This window comes from Xenopus laevis, chromosome 1S (genome assembly GCF_017654675.1).
Source record: "Xenopus laevis strain J_2021 chromosome 1S, Xenopus_laevis_v10.1, whole genome shotgun sequence".
Taxonomy (NCBI): Eukaryota; Metazoa; Chordata; class Amphibia; order Anura; family Pipidae; genus Xenopus; species Xenopus laevis.
The window spans coordinates 57,447,638-57,470,996 of NC_054372.1; the positions used below are offsets into that span (position 1 = coordinate 57,447,638).

Below are 23,359 nucleotides of genomic sequence, written 5' to 3' on the forward strand. Positions count from 1 at the left end.
AGCGGACGCGACTCCTCGCGCTCCCGGCGGTCTTGACACCCACAAAAGCAATACGGGTGTTGGAGATGTAACGATAAAGTTGGAAATCATTTACATATGTGGTTAACTTGCCCAAAATTGAAGGATTACTGGGAACAAATCTTAGAAAGCGTAAAAATAATCACATCAGTCAATGTACAGATAGAAGATCAAGTAACTCTGTTACTAAATGTAAATCTGGAGAACCACAAGATACTAGATGATATACTCACCTTTTATCTTATTCAAGTAGCCAAATCTTTAATCCCAAAACACTGGAAATCCAAGGAACCTCCTTCATTCAATGAATGGATGAGATCAGTAGAAGAAATAAGACAGCTAGAGGAGTTAACGTATATATATCATAGTAATAGTGCAACTTATTGGAAGATATGGACCCCATGGTATAGATTTAGAGAATCACTAGACCAAAATGGAAAAACAAGAGGGGAATAAAGTAGCAGTAAGCAAAAGAAACTATGCATGGAGAATAAATATGGAACAAATGTTGATGTTGAAGTGGTTATGAACTGCGGGATATATGACTAATATACCACCCTCCCAATGCCCCCCCTGTATTTATTTTCTGTACCCCCTCCCCTTTTATTTTGTGTATTGTCTAATTTGTATTTTTTTTTTGTGTGAGGAAAAAAAAAATAAAGAAAGAAATTTTAAAAAAAAAGAAAGTTGCAGCTGCGGGCCCGCACCACTGGACCACCAGGTACCTTTACACCAGCATTGTGAACAAAATATATTTGGCTTTCAAAAGGAACAAATGTAGTCTTGGTGGACTTGGGGGCAAATTCACTAAAGGGCGAAGTGACTAACGCTATTGAAAATTCGTCATTTTGCCACTTTGCTGATTTACTATTCGCTAGCAAAATGGACCTACTCTAGCGCTACTTCGCACCCTTACGCCAGACGAAGTTGCGCTTTGGCGAAGGGACCTAATACGCTAATTCTCTAACTGGCGGATTTTACTGAACGTTACCTCTTTCGCCAGGCTTGCCTTCACCACCTCAGACCAGGTGAAGTGCAATAGAGTAGATAGGACTTGCTTCATAAAAAGTCCCAAAAAACGCTGGTGTCTTTTACTTTTTTACGGGTGATAGGCCGAAAAAGATTGTACATTTTTTTGGGGGTACCCTCCTTCCCCCCCTACATTTCCTAACATATGGCACCTAAACTATACAGTGGGCACATGTATAGGGCAAAATAACAACTCTATTTTATTTTATGAAGGTTTCCCAGGCTTGTGTAGTGTAATGTATTTGCTGCTACATACACGTCCATTGTACTTTAACTTGGCGCCGTATGCAAATTAGGCATCGCTAGCGTAACTTCACTTTGCTTGACGAATTAACGCTAGCACAACTTCACTACCTTTCGCCTCCCTGGGCGCAACTTCGGATTTTAGTTAATTTGAGCAGCCCATGTGAAACTACGCCTGGCGAAGTGCGGCAAAGCCGTCGCAAGCAAATTTAGGCCTTTGGTGAATTTGCCCCTGGTGGCCTCTGTTTTATTGCTCTGACCCTCAACCTATAATCTGCATATAATAGTGTACACAACTAAGACTAGGGCCAGACAATATGGATTCTCTGCAGTTGGAGAATCCGCTGCCGGCTGCTTCCCCTCTCTGTCTGTAGGCAGGCAAATTTAGAGCGAAATGCAAAAATGTCACGTTTTGGTGCCGAAATTCCTTATCCTTTATCATGAAATATATGAATTCAATCACATTAGGCAGAATCATTTGGAATTAATTAAATCATTTGATCTTCTTGGAAAGGGTCAGATCAATCAACATTCATTTTGATTGAATCATTTTCATCTATGGATTTAGATAGCTTTAGTTTAGGGAACTGAGTTGATGAATCTCTGTTGCAAAAACTTGAGATGTGACTTCTTGGTTCTCATAATCACTACAGCCCTTTAAAAGAAATGTTTATTTCTTTCCACTGCTTTCAGTGTTTCAATTCTGGCAGTATTGTATAACGCTTTCTGCTTGTCCAGTAAATGGCCGGCTCTGCACTGAAAATAGAAAGAGACACTTTCAGCCTATTTTTTGTATCTCAATTAAATACTTTTCATTAAATTACTACAAATTATTACAAATGTGCCTTAATGTTCTCTTTTTGTATATTCTTTATAGAATAAGAGAATAAAAAAGTAAAAAAGAATTTTCTGTGTGAAAACAGAGGTTAATTATACATAATGGAACAAATGGACAGCAGTAATGATTTGTAGATTTAGGAATATGAACATTGCTTGTTACAGAAAGCAAAAGCTGATATCAAAAACTGATTCAAGTGTCCCAGCTGGTTTTGTTGGACCCTATAGACAGTACTTTTGGAAACACTTCAAGCTATTATTACCATGTGTTTTGGTTTCCATGGCCATAAATAGTTTTGGCTTTTTTATTTTTTATTATTGCTGAGAATTGCTGATTTCAATACTGTCATTTCTTTGGAAATACAATTTTTTTATATTTTAGCTCAGCCACAGCATATTGATGTAAAAAGTCACGGATCAGGTGCTTGGGGTATTTGGGCTGGAAACAATAGTGGTTGCTTTCTCTAGCACAAATCTATTTTCTGATTTTTTTTAAAAAACGTGATCTAAAGGTGGCAATACACAGGGCTGATTTAAGCCGCCAACCTTGGTCCATTAGACTAATTTGGCAGCTTATCTGCCTGTGAACAGGGCCATCTGACAGACCCACTTTACCGATATCTGGTTTGATTTTCCCTTTGGACCACATCAGCTAGTTAATGCAGTCATCACTCCAGTCGGAGTTTGTGCTGAGATTGAATGAAACATAAAAATTCCCTTACAAAGACAAAGGGAGATCAGACATATGAATAGGTGAACTGTGCCATGGGGCCCTTTGAGAATTCTCTCAGAATGTGAGTCTGCATTGTGTATATTCCCAGTGGTATGACTATTGGCTTTTAGATGGTTTTCAGCAACACAAAATATTCATGACAGTTTGTGCTTTAAAAGGTGCATTTTTATGCGAAATAGGATCCATTTCCTAAGTGAAGGCTTGGGGAAATATGGCAAATTTATCCAGGTGTGTTTTATATTATGTTATGCATATGCCGGTTTTGGTGCTGTTATTTTACACTGCATAGTAAGTTTTAATTGAGGTTGTTTAAAGAAAAAGTGCGCAAAAAATGACACCATTTTAACGCTGTTTTTTTAACATGGTGATGTCTGTCAAATTATTATTCACCTTTATTAGCAAAACTGTAATAACTGAAAAAAACACAGAAATATGTTCAAACTTTCATAACCTGCTGAATTTTGTAAAATGAACATGGTAATTAGGGGGTGTGACCACAAAAATGGGTGTGGTCAAAAAAATTGCCACACTACGTGTAACATCTTTTTTTGTCCATCTTTTTATTTCCAAAATGTTGGGAGGTATGCATTATGATATTGCATTATTTCAGTTATTTTTACGTGTCATTTACTTGCAGAAGTACATTTATCCAATTGAACAAATTAAAATAAAAAATAAGTTCATTAATAATTTAAAACTTGCTATTTGATTATTATTGTTTTTTTTCAGCAGTTTTGATAAAATTAGACAGAGGGAACCTGCTTTAGCATTAGACTACTGCAGTGAGCAACACCGTAGCAAATGTGTTGTGTGCCATAGGCCTGATACTGTAAAGTCTAAACTCAGTTCATGATACATGATCAAGTGCCATCAATCATATGCTCTGGAGCACAGTCACACTGCGGGAATTAGCATAGACTTTATGCTTAATAATTACCTCTATATTTAATACTTATAAAAACAGTTTATGATTAGGGTTGCCACCTTTTTTTCTTGGAGCAAGCGGGCAGGGGGTGGGCCAGGGATGTATGGGGGCGGGCTGGGGACGTATGGGGGCGGGTCAGTGATGCCAGGGGCGGGGTGGACGACAAAAGGGGTGGGACAGATTACATGGCAATCAGCGATTAGCTGATTAGCACTTTATTGTCCTGTACGGAATTCCTAATTTGGAAATCCTTCCAAAAATCTTGCTGTCCGGGATAAATCTGGACAGGTGGCAACCTTATTTAGGATGCAAACCTGACATTACCTATTGAGACACCAGAGTAATGTCACTGCACTGTAATGTCCATATGTCACTCCTTGATAATTTTGTTTTTATTAAAGGACATAAGAAGGACCAACAGGAATAAATAGGCTGCATCACATAAAAGACTGCTTTATTTTATAAAGGGAATATGCTAAATATTATCATATAATGGAAATAATAGTCTGTACACATAATTCTTGGAAAATAATTTATTGAATTAAAAGGGGACGTGCTTTATTATTATTGCCTGTGATTTTGTTTTTTATGCAAAACTAAAATGACAGATGGAAAAAATATGAATAAGGGTTCCAACACAGTGTCGGCTCTCTGGTGCCTAAAACATGTAATTATTACAGATTGCAAATGAAGTCCAGTGGCATAACAAGTTATAGGAAATCTGGCAATAGAATGCTTATGGGGGCATAGGAAGCTTCATTCAATTGCTTGACTGCAATTGATTTACTACAGTCGTTAACCCCACAGATACCAAAACCAGGAAATATGTGCTTGCTAATTGAGGCACAGTACCTAGCATGTAATGGTATCTGCACAACAACGTTTATGACGATGGCTCTAGTCTAGAAGGGAAGCCTATGCCAGCATGCTTGGTGACATTCTCCTTTAATACTTGCTCACGGCTTGCCTTGAAGATTTCTGTTTGTAACAGCAAATTCCTGCCAGAGATTCAGGGCATTTTCAGTGTTATAGTTTTAACTGGGTAGATCACAGTTAGAAGATTTATTAGACCCTTTACTCCAGGTAGGAGAACTGAAGCTTATGCATGTCTCATTTAATTTGTTATGCTGTACAAAACCATAAACCGTAAAGAGCTTGTGCTGTGTATGTCTCAGTGGATAAAATGCTCAGCTTGCCTGTACAAAACCCTGTGTAATCTTGCAAATAATTTTTCAGAATATATTGTGGAAAAGAATTTATAAAGCATCAAATGTTTTTTTTTTTCTCTCAGAAGAAAAATCTGCTCAGCATTTTTGTGGGAGAATAATGGTCTTTGTGCGGTAAATCCTATTTGATGCAAGCGATTCGTCTGATGTCATCGCGCTTGGCATGAAATTAGAATATTTAATGGTGTATGTCCCTTTTTCATGTCCCAATGTAAGGTCTCTTTTCTTAGTTCCTGGGTGTGATTTCAAGTTTCATCTTAGTTCCTGACCTTTGCCTGTCCCTGACTTTGCCATTTTGCTGCCTGTACTGATCACTGCCTGTTACTGATCATTTTTCAGATCCAGGTTCTGTACCTTTGCCTGTGACCTTCTGTTTCCTGATCTTGTACTGCATTGCCTGTTTGTTACTGACCCAGCCTGGCCATTGATTACATCCCCGTTCTTTACTTCTATGCGTTCGGATCCCTAGCCTTCCCAGAACTTTCTCCTTGGTTGTCTCACATTAAGATCTGGCGGCATCTAAATATGGGAGGGCTTCTTGTGCTATAGGCAAAAGAGTGAGCTGTGAGCGGGTCCTTGGAGTTAGTTCTGTGTTTGGGATACATTACGTTACATTTTGTTTTCTCTTTATTATCTACAACAATGTCCCTCCTCTGAGTATTTTGTTTGTTTGCAGTCACCAGACTTATGATACTTGATACCAATTATTATTAGTTATTAATATGGAAGAGCCTTAAAATATTCAAAGGCTAGTATTTTTTTCCAGAAGAGGTGGCAACCCTTGCTGTAGAGATAGTGACATTCTTATATGTATTCTGGTTATGACTTCCCATTAAAGAGCCTTCATTATTATTCAGGAAAATCCACTGGCATCTTGCAAAAAGGCACAATGAGTAATCTATTAACAGAATTAAAATATAATTTTGATAACAAAGAGATATTTAAGCCCAACCCCTTTAGAAGAGGTAGATGTTATTTCTCTTGCTCATGATTCTAAGTGTTCTAGTCTGTGTCCTTGTCCTTTTGTGATCCTCTGCTCTGTAGACAAATAACAAACCTTGAGGAAATATGCCAAGTCACAAAGTATCCACACTAAGGAAGGCTGGTTGCTATAGGAATAGCCATATGGCATCTGATCGCAATGGTAATTAGTACTGTTCCTGAAATAAGCAGGCACCTTATGTCTGGATAGATGAGACTAAGAAGTCATTAAATCTCAGGTTCTTAAAATGAATCATTTCTATAAATAAATATATATATACACCCTCTCTCTCTCTTAGCCTCTTTCTTCTCAAAGAAATAGGGAATGGCCATGAAATAGGCCAAATGTTTAGCAGCACAAGGGCCCACAGACTCCTGGTATCCCGGTGGGCCAGTCCGACACTCTATATGCCCGGGTGCAGTCATAAAATATAGAATAATCAAACAATAATGTCCGCACTCTCAGGTCTCAAAAAGTGAAAGAAAATATGAGCAAAACTACAAATAAATAACTTTTTCTCTATTTAAGTATGTGGCTTTTAAAACATTTAAAAATAAACGAATTGGCTGGTTTTGCCAGTGGCATTGGTTTATGCTAGCTTCGTTATCATCAAGTACTGAAAATTTCTATGTTGTTATTTCAGAAACCAAGCAAAGTAAACTGATTACATTTCAGTAGAACTTTATAGAAAATGACAGTGCCATAATTGGAATATTTTTGGTCAATTGGTTAATGGTTATTATTTGTCATAACTAATTATATGTCTACGATTATTCATCTTTTTATGACAAAGCCTCACCTCGATTCCAGGCCAATAATTCTTAATAACATAATGACTAGGATTAAGCTGCCAGCACCCAAACGCTAGTGTGGAGGTAGCACTATATTTTTCATTGTTATAAATACTGTTTACCTTGTTACTCCAACCAATGAAGTGATCGCACCACCTTTTGCCCAGCTTCACAATGGAAACTGCACTCTGTCCACATCCCTTCCTCAGCGACCAGAGGTAAGCAGTGCTGGAGGAATTCAGGAGCAATTTTGTCAAAAAAACACATTTAGTGCTATCTTATAATTGATAATTAAAGGTTCCATTGATAGTAGTAATGTGTTGTTACCTTTATGTATGGGGTTACTACTTGTTCACTTCAAGTCACAATATCCCCCCCCCCAAAAATGCTGGTAAGTGTGCATAACTGTATGCAATGTCCACACCCATATTAACTAGATGCAATTTGTATGACATTTATCAAAAACGATGGCGATATTAGACCATCAACAATTCACAGGCTTGTGTTAAAGGGTTATATCCTATTTTTTAACACAAGTTCCATTTATGACTGGCCATATAAAAGCAAAACTTGGTTGCAGAAGTTTTTTAATTTTATGTTTTTTGGTTGTTTTTAAAACAACATAAAAGAATACACACAGATATTCTGTACACACAAATAGGGTATGGCTTTAGAAAATATTTCTTGTTATTTGTAAAAATGTGGTGGAATTCTTTCTGGGGACCCTCAGTGGCTTTTGGTAGATAGAGAACTCAGCACTGAATTGGTCCATTCGATGCTTTAGAGTATTAGAGTTTTGTAGAGTTTTTAGCTCTTGTTAATTAATAATGTAATGTCTGATGTTCCATCTGAAGCTTTCACAAACTTGGCAGTGATACTTCCTGACTCAGTAGAGCTTAGAACAACAACGCTCTTCATTTCCTTCATCTGAGAAATTTGATAGATCAGTGATTACAGTAAGATATAAATACCATGTAGCTGGAACTCCCAATGTTTAGGCTTTTAAAAACAGTTATGTTTTTAATTAGTGCCACACATAGGATTTTACATTTTTTTTATTCTGCTACATTAGATTAGAGAAGAGGTTTGTTGCCTTTGTGGTTCAAGGCCTGAGCAAAATCTTGTTTACAGCCCTATTTATCTCATAGTTAAAATAACAATATGTTTACACATTATGGGATCCCTTTGTCAGAGACCTATTATCCAGAAAGACCATCTTCCATAAAGTCAATTTTAAACAATTTGAATTTTTAAAAATGATTTCCTTTTTCTCAGTAATAATGCTTGTAGTAAATAACCTTAACACCTCCTCTGATGAAACGCCCAATGGCGCGAAACGCATCAGGAGGGAGTGCCATGAGGCATGCAGACAGGGGGAAAGACACTGCCTGGTGGTATGTTTGGATGTAATCATTATACATTGATTTGTATAAATTTGAAACTATTTGCTGTGCCGATTTGCACAAATAAATCTTTGAGGTAAGTCACTTTGTATGTTTCATTGATTAATTACTTGTACTTGTAGTCCAGCGTCCTCTGAATAGGACACCTATACAAAATCCTGTGCCAGCAGTGATAAAGTCAGGCCTGGGCTTGCAATCTGTGGATTTGGGCAAATGCCAGAGGGGCTGCTGTAAAATGCCATAGTCACTATAAAGTAGGCTGGTGGGGGCTGTTTGGGCCTCTGCATACTTTAAATTTCCAAAGTCTGTTCTAGTCTAGGCATGGATAAAGCCAATTGCACTTGAAATACAGCACAAAGCTCTGTTTATGTTTGCCAACCACTGTGCTATATTAGTAGGAATTCAACTGTCTTATGAGTTAAGTCTAATGTTTAGAATTGGATGTCATTGAATTAAACTTCCAAGTGGTGGTTCGTCACAGTGAGGACAGTGAGGTTGTGGAATGCACTGCTGGGTGATGTTGTGATTTCGGATTCTATTAATGCCGTTAGGGTTTAAGCATATGGGCAGATTCGGGGAGATTTAGTCGCCTGGCGACTAATCGCCTCTTCTGCGGGCGACAATCTCCCCAAACTGCCTTCCCCCTGCCTGCCGCCTGCTATAATGACAAAACGCACGCACTTGCGGCGCTTCAATTTCCGAAGTTGCCTCACGAGGAAACTTCAGGTGACTTCGGAAAACAAAGCACTGCGAGTGCATTGGTGCTGCTGTTTTGTCATTATAGCAGGCGGCAGGCAGGGAGAAGGCAGTTCGGAGAGATTGTCACCCGCAGAACCGAATCTGCCCATGTGCTTGAACCCTTAAGAGTGGCTTGGATGATTTCTTGGACAGACATAATATCAAAGGCTATTGTGATACTAAACTCTATAGTTAGTATAGATATGGATATATAGAATTTATCTGAGAGTATGGAGGGGTGTGTGTATGGATGCTGGATTTTCATTTGGAGGGGTTGAACTTGATGGACTTTGTCTTTTTGCAACCTGATGTAACTAACTATATAACTATGTAAACCTACGTATAACCTTATGCAGATGTATCTACTTACTCACTTTACAGACTCAAATAACCTGGAAGATAGAACCCAGCAGGTAAAACACAGCAAAGGACACAACTAACAAAAAGGGGGCTTTATACAGAACAATGAAGAAATGCTATAGCAATAGGGAAAAACATGAATTTTAAGAGGGACTTTTTCGTGATTTATTAAGCTCCAAAGCTACTACAAATCTCAATGGCAGATGTCCCCTTTTACCATTGGAATGTGTTTTTTGCCTTCCTGATGTTTAAGGATATTGGGCTGGATGATGCTGGTTTTCAGCAGAAAACTTGAAAAATTTGAGTTTTTGACAAAGTCGTACAATTTGAATTGTCGAGACTTTTTCCCATAAGTACAGTTTTAGTTCTGATTTTTATCTTTCATAAATTAAGCCAAACCGTGGATGGGAATTAGGTTGAATTTTTATTTTAAATAAATACCCACCTAATATTCTTGTGGAAATGATGGAAGTTGTATGTAGAATATTTTACACTTTACAAGGGTTGCAATTATCCTCAGGGAGCTTCATATAAATGGTTCAAATTCTAAGCAGAAACAGCAGGAGAGCTGTAATTATGATAATGAAAATAAATGTGTATTATGTATTTGTTTGAGTATATCTTTTGTCATATGTGTTTACTCTGGAAAGTATTTACCATTAAACGATGCCATGTTTCACACTTACTTACCTGGTGGATAATCTGCCCCGTGTGACATTAGCTTCAGTCTGCTTTATGAATTGGTAAAATCTGATTATTTCTGTTACTACATAAAGCTGTAAGATATGTATTAATCTAAACTGTTTACCCAGCTGTACAACTAAAAGGGTCCATTTATGACTCTTGCTCCGATCCAATCTGCCAGTGCACTCTGCACCCTGTGCTGGGGCAAATAGCCAGATTGCAATGCTGTCAGATTTAGGGGAGCCCAGTGTTCTCCAGTTCTAAATGGTTTACAAGTTAGTTAGATTCCAGGGGAAGCCAACACTCATAGTGCTGCATGCAGAGTAGGATATGTAATAAATGGCACTAAAGGGCGAAGTGGCTGTCGCTAGTGAAAATTGGCCAGAAAGACAATCTGTGCCAATTCTACAAATCTACAGGCATAGAGGACTATTCGCTAGCAAAAGAATTCAGCGATAATGACGTTTCTCAACCTTTCACCAGGCCAATTTTTGCACAGGCGAACGATCGTTACTCCGTACTGATAAGTGACATCATATCCCGTATGCAGAAAAGTCATAAAAAACTAAAACTTATCAATTTGTGGCTCAGGGAGCAAGACACAGTGCAAGGTGCAAAAATAAGGTGCTTTGTGCCTGTTTATAATCTTGTCTCTTTTTCTATAAATGAAGCCTGATAATGGTGGAATTACTAATCCCATTGAATTTTTGCAGTGGATTCTTTTAGTGATGATAATGGGCACAAAAATAATGTAAATACTCAATTGACTTTTGGTTAAAGAATATGCAGCGCTGCTTTATGAAGCATTATACACTTAAGAATTTGTTGTCTTTAACTAATTGCCTCTTAAAACCTATTAGGCTTACACTGCAGATTCCGTCTTTGTTCCGGGAGCAAGAGGTTTATTTAGTTTATGGAAACCTATATTTTAATAGCATGTGGGATGTGATATCTCACAATTCAGCCCACATGTAAGCTGCAGGAATCCTCATTGTGGCACTTATAAGTAACACATTCTGTGTTCAATTTGCCTGTTTAATCATTTAACACCCACTGAATAGCTGCCTTTTGGATGTGTACATTCACTGGTTGGAAGAGGGATTTTTAGTTTGCAAAAAGCCTGAAGGAAATATAGTACACAATTTCTAATTGCTAACGTTACTGAAGATGAAAGTGTGTTTTGTTGCCTTCAATTTGTTGGCCTCTACCACCCTTACCTCATATACATCCATTCCACATAACAAAACTTACCAGTTCCCCCCGTGGCCAATGAATATACAGAGCTTTCACAGTGGGACGGTAACTGCCATTGGTTTTATTATTCCAGTTCCTGGTTACAAAGTACATAGTGCACATACTCCTTGCAGGAATTCACTGCTGTGGGGCCTGAAAGCAGAAATTACTCAGCCAAACTTCACTGCTGCCAACCCCTATGTGCAGCTTTGCACTTTGACACCCACTGCAGGGAAACTGGTGAGTTTCCGGATGTGGGATTGAAGTGGTTGTGGAGGGGATGTGAGGGAAAAATGGGATAAAGTTAAATGGATACTGCCATTGGAATACATGTTTTTTTCAAAACGCACCAGTTAATAGTGCTACTCCAGCAGAATTCTGCACTGAAATCCATTTCTCAAAAGAGCAAATAGATTTTTTTTGTATTCAATTTTGAAATCTGACATGGGGCTAGATATTTTGTCAATTTCCCAGCTGCCCCTGCGTCGAGCGCACATCCCCGCTTGTGATTTTAAAGTGATGTTCAATAAAGTCTTCAAATTATTTTAATACGTTGGTTTCCATGTTGATTGCTACCTTATCCGGTGGAGTCCGCTTCTAATCTTTTGAATCGTTTGCCGCGGCCAGATCGGTTTCTTTGGACACACCGGCCCGCAGATTCCCTTCATGTGGACTTACACTACCCGACTATAACGGCTCCTGTCTTCACAATTGTTATGTCAAACTATGGATCCCTGACTTGTTGGGATATAAGAAACCTTTGTCCAAAGTGCAGATGCTGAGCAATAGGATGTGCCAATAACAGTAGAGCTGCCGGCTGAATTATATTAGTAATTATAAAAGTAATTACAATTAGTAATTATAAAAGTAATTTCAGAATTGCATGCTTTGAGCAACAGTGTGAGCAGGGCCGGAACTAGGGGTTGACAGAAGTGGCACCTGCCTAGTGTGCAACGTTGTGGGGGCACTGGGCAGGTGCCTGCAGTGGCGTAACTACCGGGAGAGCAGGGGGTGCAATTGGGCCAGGGCTCGCACCCCGCAGTGCCCCCCGGCAGTCACGCGCCCACTGGAGTCGGCTGCAGCCGCACGGACGAGGGTGGGGGGCGGGGCCGGCTGCACGGCCCGAACCAGGGCCCGCCCCCACCTAGTTCCGTCACTGGCTGCCTGATCATGGGTCTTCTGCCTACTCCTAGTCAGCATTCACTCCCCTCTGCTGCTCTTGCCTCTCTCCTACCTCCCTCCCCCCCTCCTTCCCCTTTGTTGCACTCCCTCCCCTTTGTTGCCCTCCCCCTCCGTTTTCCACGAGCGCACACATGGAGGGTGGGGTTAGCCTACCGGGTTGCCTAGGGTGTGAGGAATAGGACCAAATGCTACCTGTCTTCAAACAGAGACAAACTGCTTTTAAAAGGGGAAGTCATCTTCCTACCAAATAACTTTTTCCAATTTAGTTATTTTCAGGTAGTAAACTGAAAATTATGATTTTTTTCAATTGCTTTCTAATCTTTATTCTTGATTTTTTTGCTACATTATTTGCTACATTTCTCCGCAGCATTGGAGAAGTGTCAGTAACTAATGTATCATTTTAATAAAATGCATGAAGCAATGTGCTGAAGTTAAGAAATGAAATAAATAATCACATTTTAACAGTTAAAGATTTGGTGACCTCCATCACCCTTTACTAAGCTTCTCCTTGAAAGGTGAAATTAAGCTTCAATCTTAGAAAAACTGTCAAGTAGTTGCAAAAAGTCATTGTTTCTGTTGTATATTTAAAGCAATGGGTGGTTTGAAAGGTGTACTGGCCCTTTTGAAAGAAATGTCCTCTCATCCATTACAGAAGATTATGTGAAATTTATATTTGGCAGAGAAATTATTGAACCTGCACATGCACATTGCCTTTGAATTTAATATCAACAGCCTGTCACTGCTACATGCAACATAGCCCCAAATGCTCAAATGTACCATTAGATCCAGTGACAGGTGTAACACTAGCCTCTTAAATGGTAATTCACCTTTAAATTAAATTTTAGTATGAAGTCGAAAGTGATTTTGTGAGACAACTTGCAATTATTTTTCTTTTTTTTGTTATTTGTGGTTTTTAACTTATTAAGCTCTTTATTGAGCAGCTCTCCTGTTTGCAATTTCAGCAATCTGGGTGCTAGGTTCCAAATTACCCTAGTAACCATGCACTGATTTGAATGAAAGACTAGAATATGACCAGGAGAGGGCCTAAAAGTAAGATGAGTAATACAAAGTAGCAATAACAATGTATTTATAGCCTTACAGAGCATTCATTTTTTTTAGATGACCCACATTTAAAAGCTGAAAGGAGTCAGATAAAGAAAAGAAATAATTGAAAAACTATTAAAAACAACAAATTCCAATAATAAACAGCAGGGGATAAATTTTCCCATAAAAAATGTAATTGTTCATTATTATTTTCAGTTGGTCTGTGTGTCATTAAGTGCCTATTTTAAGTGGCACGAATGCCCACCTTTGGAGATTTAACTCCATCCAGTGGTAACAATTTTAAATCAAAGTGATGTTCCAGTAGAGCGTGTCTGTCTGGCTTCCCGCATTGCACAGGTATGGGACCTGTTATCCAGAATGCCTGTGACCTGGGGTCTTCCGGATAAGGGATCTTTCTGTAATTTGGCTCTTCATACCTTAATCTACTAGAAAATCATGTAAACATTAAATAACCCCAATAGGCTGGTTCTGCTTCCAATAAGGATGAATTATATCTTAGTTTGGATCAAGTACAAGGTACTGAAAAAAGGAAATCCATTTTAAAAAGCGGAATTATCTTGATAAATTGGAGTCTATAGGAGATGGCCTTTCCATTATTCAGAGCTTCCTGGATAAATGGACCCCATACCTGTAATTCATTTTCGTTTGCCATGTAAAATATCCTGAGAATTATACATAAATAAATATAGTTAGTTATGTTATTATAGAAATATATATTCTCATTTGAAAGATTTTTGTCACATTAGACTTATCCTATGGTAAAGTCCCATAGTATACACTACGGCGTGTATTGCTCGCTTTTCATAGGCACAATTCTGCTGAATTAAATGAAAAAGGAACTTCAGAGACGGACCTTGGAAATGCTCCCCTGAGTTTCAGAATGGTATGAGCAGACTGTGCAAAATAGCTTCAGATTTTTTTCTCTCTCCTTAAACCAGGGCACACGCTGCTATTTCGGGAGATAAGTCGATCAGTGACACATTGCTTCTTCTTCGGGCGACTAATCTCCCCGAACTGCCTTCCCCCGGCTAGAATGTAAATCACCGGCGGGATGGCAGTTGCAACGCTTTAGCTCTCCGAAGTTTCCTCGCGAGGTAACTTCAGGCGACTTCGGAAAACGAATCGCGCCTCTGAGTGCCATCCCACTGACGATTTAGAGTCTAGCCGACGGGAAGGCAGTTCGGGGAGATTAGTCGCCCGAAGAAGAAGCAATTTGTCGCTGGGCAACTTATCTCCCGAAATAGCAGCGTGTGCCCTTACCCTAATAGATACAAATTTGGATAAATGTGGTTGCATAGAGAAGGCACTTGTGTTTCTGTTTGGAAAGACATGTGTAGCTCTCACTCTTTGCTAAGCGCTTTACTCTTTGTGAAGGCAGCAGATCCTGTTGGTAATTGGTTGAATCAGATTTAACAATGCAGGCAGATAAACATTTGTGGCAGTGGCTGCCATGGCAACGTCACAGTGCTTCTCCTCCTATTCCCCCTCCCCAGTCTCCAGACTAAGCAGCCAGCCACACAGTGGTCCGGGCTGTGCAGAGAATTTCATGGCAGAGATATTTGGCTGGAGAAATTGTTGAGAATGATGAATGAAGATGCTGCTCCAAAAACTGATGGAGGGGAGAGGTATAATGGAGCCCATCTGAGAAGGAAAAGACCCAAAAAGGTAATGGCTGGAGTATTTCTAAAAGCATGCTTTCTGAGCCTAAAGAGAAGAGATGTAAGCAGTGCAATTCCTCTAGGCGTGTTTGTTTCAATCATACAGGGATCACTTTCCTGACTTGTACCTACTGGGGACCGGGACTGTCTTTCTGGCATTACTATTAACTTCCTCATATTTGCCATCAGATATGGTTGTATGTGTACATAACTGCTGTAAATGAAAAAAGTATCACACTGTCTGTGGAAATGGCTGATCTCTGGCTTAGCGGATACTCTTACATAGATAATACAGCTAGTGGGGCTGCTGATGTAAACAGAGGAGGTCTTTGCTATTTTTCCCCTTAAACTGCTTAATCCGTTATATTTTGCTCAGGGTAACAGTTTTTGCTGTGGTTTCACATGACGCAAAGGCTGTTTGGCTATAAATCAAGTGTATTTTTCGGTGTAACATTGTGTCAGGCATATTATAATGAGTCTCATTAAATGGAGAAATATTTGCAGTGGTTTGTAGGCAAAATCTCAATCTCCTTAAAAAAATGAGTCTGTCATATCAGTGTCATTATTGTAAGTAAATTAAAAAAAAAAAACTGGAAAGCCACACCCAGTTAGACACGGGTCTCCAGGCTTCTGATGGGAGAAGATAGATACATGGAATTAGGCACTATCACACATCCAGCAGCGTGCCAATTTATTGGCTGCATATACATCATTAAATTGAACCAACACATCAAAGATAATCATTTCAAAGGGCATTGTTTTACCCATTTCATCTTAATTTGCATGGCATGCAATTTTCTCTGAGCAGCTGATTTAGCCGAGAATTTTCCCTGTATTTATTTATTGGCAGATTCAAAAGATATAAATGAATTTGAATAAACAGTGCTGAGTGTTTGCTGAGAGAGTAATTGAATCCTTCCTTCAGAGAGTGAAGGTTCTTTAGGTAGCTTGACATATGGCCAAGCAAGTGCACAAGGTCGTATAATTGTCATTCCAATCAATGAAGGGCTGTAGCTGTGACGCTTCATGGAGAAATGCTTGCCTGTTCCTTTAAACATAAACAAACACATTATTCAGACTTTATTATTTTAGCAGTTTATATAAAAGTAATCTAGCCACGCTAGTCATTAAATTGTGCTGAGGATATCCCCTTTCTTAGCAAAAGTAAGGCAAAAGGAGAACTATAAAAAAAAAAAAATAGACATTCTTATTGACTAGCAATCTCTTGTCATGCTTCATTGTCTCACAGATTTCAGCAAGAAAGGCCTTGCTAGGGAGTGTTACTGTATGTCAAGAACTAGTAATGCTGGAGTTTGGTAAATCTGATTTTTATATGTGAAAGACCTGCTTTCCTGCGTTTATCTCCTGTGATTTTATCTCCTTCTGCAAGGCTTTGACGCCTTTAATAAGATAGATTTCCAACCTTCTTGCCTTTCAAAACAACCAATCGCCTGTACCTGTGCTGTAGATAGATGATGATGTTGCTTTGGGATTAAGTATTTCAGTGGGTGTATTTGATCAGTTATATCCAGTTGTAGCCATGGATGAAAGAGATTGTTATGGTGAGTTTTCTTTATACAAAAGAGTTCCTATATCAGGAATGGAAAGGGGTCCGTCACTGACCTGATGTGCAGTTCTACCACAGAAACATGCTCATCGCAAAATTGGCACCAGTTTTGTGAGAAGGAATGGTACCTTATAATAATATATTCAGTAGTTATCCCATTTAGCAATGCTAAATTTAAACAGTTAATATGATTTATGTAAATCTTTACCTTTGCATTCTAATGTACCCTATAACAGGACCAATGGGCTACAATCTTTTATTTAATCATTTAATTCTGAGAGGAAGTTAAGCAGGATCAATGGGGTACTGCAAACCTGCAACCACACAAGCATCTGCTCAGTTATTCAATAGTAAATGCTGTAAGTCAGACCTTCCCCAGTTCAACTTTTCAGCAGGCTCACTAATGTACACTGCTGCTCTGCGCCTTACTGTAAAAGGACACATTCGGTGACTTAGCAATAGGAAATGGAAAATATTCGCACCTTATTCTGGTCTCATATACAAGTGACATTAAGAACTGTTCTTCCAAACGAAGATACATTAAAGCCATGTCACTTTCAACTGAGCCACGCAGGGCATAATGACATCGGCCTTGTCTAACCGGTCAGACCTTGAAGGTGCTGGGGATACAGGAGCAATTGCTCAGATGATTCTTTGATTTTTTTGCAGCACACATGCAGCTTTAAGGTACATTCACAAGGACCAGTGCTGCATTTAACTGTTGTTGAAGTCAGCAAAAACTGATTGCATTAGGACCTGTGGGAATATGTGAGCGAGTGTCAACTGCAACACTTACACATAACTCAGTGGCTCATGTCCCAGCCTACACCATTAAAAAAGCATGTAGTCAAATTGCTGGAATGTTTTGTATTCTATAGAATTATTTCGGAAGTTTATTTTTATGTTTTCACTGTCATCGCTGGTAAATGGGGCCATTATGAGTGCTTAGTCCCCACAGTAACTCTGGAAAAGGAGTTAAATCCTAAATTCGATTGACTTATGGCATTCATCTGCAAGCCTGAGTGTATTTGCTCAAACATACCTACTGCTGGGTTTCACAGAGAGTGCTAGTGTACCTGCACATAGAGTCCTGAGCGGAACCAATTTGTTAAACCCAACCCAGACCCACAACCCGCATACTTACCCGCTTGGACCCGCTACCCGACCCGCAAGTACCTGATCGGCGACCTGCTGTCCATCAAGAAACAGAAAGTGATGTCATTGTAAACCGGAAGTGACATCATTGGAATTTGGCGTGGTAAACAAAAAAGGCGTAACACTCGCTATCGAGAAGACCCGCGACCGAACTGCAACCCACAAACCTGGAGAACTGCCGACCCGCATCTATACCTGCTCCCGAAACTTCTACCGGCAACCTACAGGGTACTGCAGGTTATGCGGGTAACCCGCAGGTACCCGACCTGCACACACAAGTACTAATCACTGGAGGCATCACCCAATCACCTTACATGACTATACAGATATGTACTTAAACACTAGACAGATATTAAATAGCAATCATTATGTTACTGCTAATGTTTTTGGTGACAATCATATGATTAGTATTCGGGAGATTTTATATGAATACTAAGGTGTAAAAAGTGTGTGTGCTCTTTTACTTTGTTTCAATTTGCACATTTTATTTTAGCACTAGTATTCTATTTTTGGGACACCTTTCATGCAGCTATATTAGATAATGGTAAAGTCCACTGATGAAAAGATGAAAGGCCTTGCTGTGAAATGTTGTCATGTCAGGAACTAAAGTTATTTATTCCTTTATTAGGGATGCCAAGGATCTATAGCAGTTGTAGGGATGGTTACAATATCTGCCCATAAGTTTTTTAAATAAAAAATCTGGTTGTCTTCTTACACATCATTTGTGATACTATATATCAGTGGTGTAACTATAGAGGAAGCAGACCCCGCATTTTCAGGGGGGCCCGAACTGCGGGATCTGCTTCCTCTATAGCTAACAAGAACCCCCCCGTCCCTAGCCACTCTCTTACCTGCAGCGGGGAAGCAGAGCGCAAGTCGGCACACGCTGGCCGAGCAGGCGGAGTTGGGTGGGGAGTGGGTGGAGTTAGGGCAGGAAGTGGGTGGAAGCGAGAGGATGGGGATCGGAGTGCACTGATTTTTTTTGCACTCTAGTTACGCCACTGCTATATATATTGTATCTGTTTAACTAAACTTACATTTGAGGAACACCAGATATATTTTTTTTTTCTTGCTTGTGTTGTGCTTGAGGTCAGTAGGTGAACAGATAGCTTGTGTACAGGATGATCTGTATATGAAGCCAGAGATTATATGGAAATAATAGAGGACTACAAGAGAAGTATTTTGGAATAAATGGGTTATCTGTGTAAGTAAATTGGTTAACTGTGAAATTATCTTTGTTTTCTAAACAGGTCTGACAGGGAATTGTCAGCATTACTGCTTTCCTAGTCATTTGATTTGGCTTGTTTTGGCATCGTCAACATAGCTGGTCATTTTTCAGCTCAGCGGGAGGGGACTGAATATCTGACATTAGTTCCACTAGCTTAGAAGGAATGCAACTTTCCATTGTCGTAGCAGGTCACTCTGAGTAGAGCATGGAAATGAATGCTGGAGGGCACATTAAAGTGGAATAGAAAAATCCTTTATATATTACAATGTATAATTACTTTTCTAATCAAGTAAATATGACAGTAAAATGGACAATTTAAATATCATAATAATACTACTATAACAGGTATAGTATTTCAGTCCCTGTTTATCAGCAATACATTTTAAACCAATTATGTTTATTAATATAAGCAGTCTATATTAGAGCTTTTGAAAAAAAATCATGTTACCAGTTACATGTAGAATTGCAAATTTCTCTTTTGTATAGTCATAAGCAATACATTAGTTCAATTTACCGCTTCACATTTTGCTGAGAAATGTTCTGTAGTTAATTAAAATGCCAATGTCTTCAAGCACATAGCTATGGAAAAAAACAAGCAAGCCAAAAAACCCTTGTTTGTCAAGACACCTATGACATTGACCAAGGTCAAATGTGTGTCTGGAGTTACATGAGAGCATAGTTGTAAAAGGGTTAAAAACAATGTTGAAATATACCACATATCACCACTTTAATGATTGTCTGCTAAGAGGTGAGGTTTTAGCTGGAAAAAAAGGTTTTATTAAGAGGGTTATTTATGAAAGATCAAAGTTTTGTGATTTTTTTTAACTCTAATAAATTCGAACAACTCAAATGGGAGGTTATTTATTAAAAAACTTGAACGTCCTAACATTCGATAAAATAGGAACGACCAGATAATTCAAATCAAATTCAGATCGAATTCTAAACGAGTTTTCAATGTCAGGACGACTATTAACATCATCAAATGGACAGACCTCTGCCATTGACTTTTACATGAACTCAGCAGGTTTTAGGTGGCAAATTATTTGCTTGGGCAAACCTTGCACATGTTTTATTACATTCCCCCAATAGATTATAGAGAGCGGGTAAAAATGAAACACTCATTTGTGCTTTATAATAAATACAAATGAAGAAATGTTATGTTAGTGATTTATTTTCCCTCTTAATTTAAATTTCCTAGTAGTAGGTGGGGGTGGTTATAGGGCATTATAACTAAAGAAATATTCAACCTACACCACAAATGAATACAAGAGCTGGAACTAGAGCTTATTGAGAACTTGCCTTAAATGATTTATTGGTATGATGGAGGCAGTGGTAATCTGAAAATCATGACCCTACCAACTATATAGAATTCAGGTTAAAGAGAGACCGAATAAAAATGAAAAAGTGAGCTGCACCTTTAAGCAATATAACAGTGGACTTTTATAGTCTGAGTTTGGGGCCCATGTCATCCTATAAATTATATTGTGCCCTAACCCTGTATACAAAAATGTATTATTTAAGTCGAAGGGGTTGCCTTATTTATTAATATCCGAATGGTAGAAACTCAAAAAAAAATAGTTTTTTTTACTATAAAATCCAAATTTTTAGTGGAAAAAAACTTTTTTTGATATTTATTATACCCCAAGGCTGCAAAAAGTCAGAATCTGAAAATATCTTCAACCTGTCACAGTCATTTAGAAGTCAATGGCAGAGGTCCTATTTGCTACTTGAAGATATTATTGTCTCCGAACATTTCGGCTTTTTAGCCAATTTCACAAAATATTTGGGACTTTCCAGGAGTCAAATCCGAAAAATTCGGATTTTTTGCATGACAGTCCGAAAAAGTTGCGACAATCTGAAAAAGTCACGGTTTTTCAGAGTTTTTTTTTTAATGATAAATAAGGGTAAACCGTGGATTCTAGTTTGGTCTGATTTTTCATTTATTCATTAATCAGAAAAAAAAATCGGATTTTAGTAGATTACCCCCTTATTGTTATAAACAACTGAAAAGGTCTGTAATGTGATATCCCTCTAGTTGCTGATGCAGATGATGTGCTAGCTAGAGTCCTGCGCGAGTCCATTTTTTGGAACCCGTACCTGCAATCCGCAACTTGGACCGCAACCCACATTCTTACCCACTTGGACCCACTACCGGACCCCCCCGCAAGTACCTTATCCGCAACCCGGACCCACTACCCGCTGACCATCAAGAATCAGGAAGTGCTGTCATTGTAAACCCAAAGTGACGTCATCGGAAGTAGGCATGATCATAAAAAAAGGCGTAAACAGGAAGTGCTGTCATTGTAAACCGGAAGTGATCTCATCAGAAGTAGATGTGATCAGAAAAAAGTAGTAAAAATCGCTATTGAGAAGACCCGTGGCCCGACCCGCAGAAACGCTGACCTGCGTCTATACCCGCACCCGGAACTTCTACCCACAACCCGCAGGGTACCGCAGGTTTTTGCGGGTAACCCGCCGGTTCCCGACCCGTTGCAGGACTCTAGGTTGCATATGGAAGCTATAATTATATATATCACAAGTTGCTAAATATGTTTCTTGGGATACAATCAAAATAGACAAAGCCAGTTGTTTACACTTCTTTTATGAATGGTGAATTGCAGTGTGTACCAGGGACTAATCACACATGCTTTCTATTTTGTATCTCTCTACCCCAGGGTTAAACCCATAGCAATGTCATTGACCCTGAGTGGACAGTTTGTTCTTGTTATAAGAAGACCTTTTTGTGAGTGACCTTCCACTGAATATGGAACAGGCCGTCTGTGTAAGGCATTGTGCTAAACACTTGGTCATTAATTAATTCTGAGCCAGAATATAGAAATGTCAGAATAAGAGCTCCTCACTTAATATTACTTATTTCATTTTAAAAGAAAGAAATCTTGTTGATGGAAAAAAAGATGAATGGATTTTCAATTTGAATTATGTGTGAACTTTTCAGTGTGTCTTCTTTCAAAATAACATTTCATGCTTTTAAGTAGGCTTTAACGTTCATTTTCCCCCTGAAATTTAAACTAAATCATGAGACCATAGACTATCATAAATAGACTAGACATAATTCCTTTTCATTTGCTAACCTTTGCTGCTCATGATGTAGCTAACCTTAAAGAAATTGTTCAGTATGAAAATAAAAACTAAGGGGCAGATTTAGCAAGGGTCGAATTTGAATTTGAAAAACGTTGAAATTCGAATTCAAAAAGACCTACCGAAATTAAATCAAATGGTTTTTTATGGCCGAATAGGTCCTTTTTCAATCAAATTTGAATCATATGAATCAAAGTTAATAGCGCATTCGAATCGCACGATTCCATTTTTTTCCCACCAATTGACTCCAAATAGATTCTAGGAGGTCGCCCATAGGCTAAAACAGCAATTTGGCAGGTTTTAGATTGCGAATGGTCGAAGTCGAATTTTTAAAGTGACAGTACATGATAAGTTTCGATATTCGAATTTTCGTTTTTTTTTTCAAATTCAAATCGAATTTGGACTATTCCCTAGTTGAAGTACATAAAAATTAGATCAAAATGTGAATTTTTTTTAATTTGAATTTTCACTTCGACCTTTGATAAATCTTCACCTAGGTAAATAGGCAAAATAAAAAAGGTTTCTAATACAGTTAGTTCGGCAAAAATGTAATGTATAAAGACTGGAGTGACTGGTTGTCTAACAGAACACGACTTCCTGCTTTGCAGCTCTCTTTTGGTTTCCACTGATTGGTTACCAGGCAGTAACCAATCACAGACTTGAGTGGGGGGGGGCACATCGGTGATGGCTGTTTTTGAATCTGACCTGCATGCTAAGGATCAATTGCAAACTGTGGCCCCCCTTATAGTCGCTGACTAACTCAGAGTTAGAGAGCTGCAAAGCAGGAAGTAGTGTTCTGTTATGTTAGGCATCCAGTCACTCCATCCTTTATACATTACATTTTTGGCTAACTAACTATATTAGAAAAAAATTTTTATTTTGCACAGGCTATCTATTTACTCAGTTTTTATTTTTACACTGAACTGTTCATTTAAAGGGATATTTATGCCATCTGCTGCTTGCTTTATATCAATTTAAATGTTACACTGCCTACATACATAAGCTCTGTGTTTTATGATACATAAAATGCAGTGCCTTTTAAACAAATATATTTACATTTTAAAGTGAGCATAAACCCTAAAATATTTTGCTTATGGCTCCAATGTGCACAAACCCACCAGCCCCCTACAATTTCCTTAGAACTTCCTCGATCTAACTGTGCTTTTGTATTCCCTGTTATTAATAGCATGAACATCAACCATC

General features: G+C 38.6%; 1 protein-coding gene across 13 annotated transcripts in view; it reads left to right on the plus strand.

The window, feature by feature from the left end:
* LOC108706710 (ankyrin-2) overlaps positions 1 to 23,359 on the plus strand; it is a 270,308-nt gene that overhangs the window by 75,940 nt on the left and 171,009 nt on the right. For 12 of the 13 annotated variants that reach the window (XM_041579607.1, XM_041579608.1, XM_041579630.1 and 9 more), the window contains exon 1: positions 14,952 to 15,114. The exons of the other annotated variant lie outside the window; for it this stretch is intronic. In XM_041579607.1, coding sequence (XP_041435541.1) covers positions 15,031 to 15,114 — 84 coding nt within the window. In that variant the 5' untranslated portion in view covers positions 14,952 to 15,030. Of the gene's footprint in view, positions 1 to 14,951; positions 15,115 to 23,359 lie in introns of those variants that run through there. 13 annotated transcript variants of the gene reach the window in all.